This window comes from Rutidosis leptorrhynchoides, chromosome 2 (genome assembly GCF_046630445.1).
Source record: "Rutidosis leptorrhynchoides isolate AG116_Rl617_1_P2 chromosome 2, CSIRO_AGI_Rlap_v1, whole genome shotgun sequence".
NCBI classification, from domain to species: domain Eukaryota; kingdom Viridiplantae; phylum Streptophyta; class Magnoliopsida; order Asterales; family Asteraceae; genus Rutidosis; species Rutidosis leptorrhynchoides.
Genome location: NC_092334.1, coordinates 654,802,411 through 654,807,417, shown reverse-complemented (window position 1 = coordinate 654,807,417; position 5,007 = coordinate 654,802,411). Strand labels below are relative to the sequence as shown.

At 31.3% G+C, this 5,007-nt stretch overlaps 1 protein-coding gene across 1 annotated transcript; it reads left to right on the top strand.

The window, feature by feature from the left end:
- The first annotated feature begins 2,929 nt into the window (after positions 1–2,929).
- LOC139893804 (transcription factor HBP-1b(c38)-like) lies at positions 2,930–4,744 on the top strand. Its single transcript, XM_071876994.1, has 5 exons — positions 2,930–3,194; positions 3,745–3,772; positions 3,907–4,178; positions 4,276–4,435; positions 4,609–4,744. The coding sequence occupies exons 1-4, from the start codon at positions 3,138–3,140 to the stop codon at positions 4,276–4,278; spliced, it is 360 nt and encodes a 119-aa protein (XP_071733095.1). The 5' UTR covers positions 2,930–3,137; the 3' UTR covers positions 4,279–4,435; positions 4,609–4,744.
- Positions 4,745–5,007: the final 263 nt, after the last annotated feature.

The window sequence follows — 5,007 nt, the reverse complement described above, 5'->3', positions numbered from 1 at the left end:
TGCATCGAATTATCTTAAAGTGAGGTATTATAATATCCAATATTCAATCATTTTTTTTTAAAGGAGTTAGTGGAACCATGTGGGGGTGTCGGCTAGGAAAAAGAAAAAAGAAGACACCGAAGTAGTTTAAAACCATATCACAGATTCAATTTCTTTAATGGTTGTTTTGGAGTAAACCAAAAGCAAAAAGAAAAATACATGAATATTAATTGTAGCAGCGGTATGTAGACGATGATGGTGGTTGATCAAAGAGTGAAGGTGGCAGTTCATGGGGATCAAAGTGGTGTTTTACGTAAGAGGTAGAGAGAGAAAGTGACGGTTTAAGGTGGCGAGGTGGGTGTAATAGAGGTGGTGTGTGAGTGTTTGCTTCACTATATGTAATACTTGCATATATATTTACATGTATATATGACTTTGATGATAGAAGATGAAGGTTGAGAGTGAAGGTCATGGTTGGTTCTAGCGTTTGATTGCAAACAAACATCGAAGAAGCAACAATAAAAGGGTTCGTAGAAGGTGATGGTCGTTTGTGGTTCTTGTCGACAGTAAACAAAATTGATAACAGGTGAAGTAAACTTTCTTGTTAATTAATTAATTCAAAGTAATTTAAATTAAATAACGTCAACAATTTTTGGAATACCTGATGAGTATAACTTAGTGATGGAAGAATCCAAGCTGATAACTTCTTGATGAGAAGACACATCGGAGGTTTCAGGATCTTCCGACGGTTTCAGCGGCGGAGGACGGTGGCCGGCAGAAATCTTGAGAGGTGGAAGTGGTGGTTGAGCAACTAGAAGAATCACCATGATTATACGGAGCTCTTCGTGCTGATAACGTGTTATAATTTAATACTTTATATGGTATATATTCCTGATAACGTGTTATAATTTAATACTTTATATGGTATATATCCTACTAATATGAAGGAAGACACTAATATGAAGGAAGAAAGAAGAGATTAAATTCTTATTCAAGAATGGTATGTATATCCTTACAATTGAGTGAGTATTTATAATACTAAAAGTTAACTGTACATTACTTGTTTTCACAATCAATTATAGAGTAGGTGAAATAGTAATCAATAATTCATAATTTTACTGTGCATGATTCTCAATCATCTCTATTCATCTGCATGCGTAAAAAATGAGAATTCATCCAAATCGTAACACTTTATATATATTTGAAGTGTATCTTAATGTATTCAAGATAGAGTTGTAATCCCATGAATTCAACAATTTGCTTGAAATCCAATGGACCAATCAGAGCGCAACATGTAGCGCGACAATCACATGTGATTGAATTTTTTTTTTTTAATTTAACATGTCAAATCCAATGATATGTGATTGTAAAACTAAATCACATGTGATTCTGCATGTCAAATTCAATCACATGTGATTGAAAAATAAAACTTCAAAATTTTTTTTTTCAAACAAAAAATTTTTTTTTTAATTTTTTTTTCAATCACATGTGATTAGATTTGACATGCAGAAACACATGTGATTGGCATGCAGAATCACATGTGATTTACTGCATGTCAAATTAAATCACATGTGATTGAAAAAAAAGAAAAAAAGAAAACAAATAAAATTTTCGAAAAAAAAACTTTGATTTTTTTCAATCACATTTGATTGTCGCGCCATTGGTCCGTTGGATCTTAACTTAAAAATTGGATTCATTTGAATATTCCTCATGCAAGATATTAAAATTAAAATTATTATGAAAGTGGATCGGTTCATTTGAATATTCCAACAGTTGACTAGCAAATTGCTACATATACGTTTTTTTTTTACAACAAACATTTTAGGAAAATTACTCATATTATCAACAGTACTAATTGTCATGAGGATAAACACTATTCACGAGGTCATCTTGGTCATTTCATATTCCCCCCTTTTCTTTCATAATTTCTTTTACACCCACACTACCCTCACCAACAAACATGAGCCACCACCCACAACCATCGAACACCACCACCGCCAACAACAACCCCGCACCACCACCGTCACTAACACCATAAACCTCCTTTGCCCACCACCTACCCAACCACCATCGTCACACCCACTAACGTGCACATTGTGCAAAACAAGTTATTCATTGTGCAAATAAGAGTTGTACATTGTGCCTAGAAGGTTGTACATTGTACTTAAAAAGTTGTATGTTAGTGGTGATTATTGCCGAAAAAATTTAACCACCAGACACCGCCGTGAGCCGTCGTCGGTTTCGAAAGAAAAACAAAAAAGGTAGCCAGTCTCCGGAAACGCGTGACGGCTGCCGAAAACTCCCAATACCTTTTAGATCTGGTCGCCAGAGGACGTCATGATGGCGGAGGTGGTGGTTGAAAGTGGTGGTTGTAGATGGTTTTGGAGTTTTTCAAGTTTTAGATGGAGAACATGGGAGATGAAGGAGAATATGAAGAAGATGAGAGATGGAGTTAAGGTGATAGGGAGATAAAATTGTTCACTGTTATACATCATATCATTTGCCAACTTGGTGACAAAAAAAATTGGTCTAATAAATAAATCCATATAGTATTATTGTACAGATCTGGGCTCATATAAATCATAGGGAGTATCAATTCAATATATACATACATATATCGCCAGAGTAATTGTTTGACTATATCAACTCTATTTAAACATTTTCAACTACTTTTAATTCATTTTATGTTTCAATTTATTTCTTTTATACTTATACTTAAAATATTTTACATGACAAACTACAAGTATATATTATGCCGTTAATTTAGCAGAAAAAAACAAAAATAAGAAAAGATAACAATTGTATTTAAATTTATATTATATATGATATATATGTATACTATTGCTCAAGGAGCGTGATTTCTTAAACATTCAATCAAACGATCGCTAACCGATCAAAATCAACAATCGTTAAGCGGTCGAAACTACCCCGCAGCAAAGCGCGAGTATGTTTTCCTCATTACTATCAAACATGGTTAAGTAAAAAAAACATGAACTATTCTACCATGATGAAAAACCAAACTTCAGAAGAAACAACAATGGTAAATAACAACACTCAGAAGGAAAAGGTTTGTTTGTATATTAATAATTACAAATTTTCAGATAAATATTACTTTCCTACAATCTACTAATATTCAAATGTTGTCTTGAATTCAGTCGATGATCAAAATACTTAGTAACAGAGAAGCAAATAAAAGATCCAGGTTGAGAAAACAGGTTGTTTTCATCTATCCTTTTGTATTAATTATAAAAAAAATTGTATCCTTACATTGCTTGCTTGGACAATGTTCCCGTTGACACCTTTATTCAAGAACATATCAACTTGTGAATCGAATAGCACACAATAACAATTTCCACTGATGTCATCTAAACACAATGTTAAGCGAATCCTGTATTTTGAAAGCCATAAAAAGTTTCTCAAGCTAATAAACGGATTCAGAAAATTTAATGATTATAGAAAGTGGCCTCATATACAATATATTATATTCATTCATATTATGTTATATAACAACATATGAGATGAAATGTTTTTTTTTTTTTTTATATATATATTTGATGTATTAAGCATATGTAAATGCATTGGAAAGAAAGGTTCAAGAACTATCAACACAAACGAATCCAAAAAAAAAAAATCTTTTGAAAAGGTAATTTACATTACTAAATTCCTGATAGTTCTTATATATAATTAAATTCAATAATACAAACTTTGTTGTAGGCTATTACTTTATTTTTACAATCTAATGAAAATTACAATACCTATTTACAGGAATTAAAGAAAGTCAATATAAGCAGTGGTACAATTTTGACTCTCATATTTACTATTCTTAATAAATATATTGAAAAGTTTTTTTTTCAGTTATTTTCATTAAATATATGTTGATTGTTTACTTTTTTTCTTCACTTTATTTATGTCAATATATACATAAAGATCCATTAGACTTTTCGAAAGCTTATTCAAATTGGTCCGAAGAACATCACCGGCTTATATTTAATCTGCGTAAGGCGACTATGATAACCTTCGATGCATCTACTGTCATGCCAGTTGTCGACGTTATTTTTTCACATTATAATGAATTTTTTCGAATGAAACAATCGGCTGCAAATATACACAACTTTAGTATTATAGATGGTTGTTGGATGCCTCCAACGCCACGCTCTATCATGTGGATTGGTGGTTTTCGTCCTTATGATATTATTGAGGTAATGATATCAAAATATTTGTATAAGAAAATTGTATGTTACAAATATCTTACATTTAATGACCTGAAGTCTAAACTATTATTTTCTAATTTTTCAGTAACTCATGAACCATGTGGAATTGTTCACTGAGCTAAACAACAAAATCCTTGACTTGAAGGCTAATCTGATGAAAGAATAAACTAATCTTTCTAAAGATTTAGACAATTTGAAGAAAAATATATCTGCTTCTTTAGCCGAACAACAATTTGTCAATAAAGGTAATGAGTGTGCTATGACAAACTTTGCAATTCACATGTCAACTTTAACTGGAAAATTTACAATATTTACTGATTTGATGGCAAAGGAAAGAAAAAAACTTAATTTATATCAATGACATCCAACAATGCAATGAAATACTAAAATTGGAAATTCTGTTATGTTTCTTATGTAGGCTGATCAAGTGCGTCATAGGAGTTTAACATATTTGCGGAAGATATTGAAAGAAAAACAACAAGTTGCTTTAATTTTCACACTAAATGACTACTTTAAACGTTTTCTTACATTGAGTGATATGTGGGAAAGTCGTCACATGAGAAAATAGTTTAACAATATTGCAATTCTATTATTAATCTTATTTTCAATTTATGGATTTCTATTATTCATCTATTTACATGTCAGGTTTTGTTGACATACATTATTTCTCATACATTGTTTAATATACGTATATTGCGACCAACTATTAAAGGACTTAAACCTTAATTTTTATGTTTGAATAGTTCATTGCCTAAACCCGCTAATCCGCAGGTATTAAGCTAGTTTTATATAATAACAAAGTTGATTTTAGCTAATC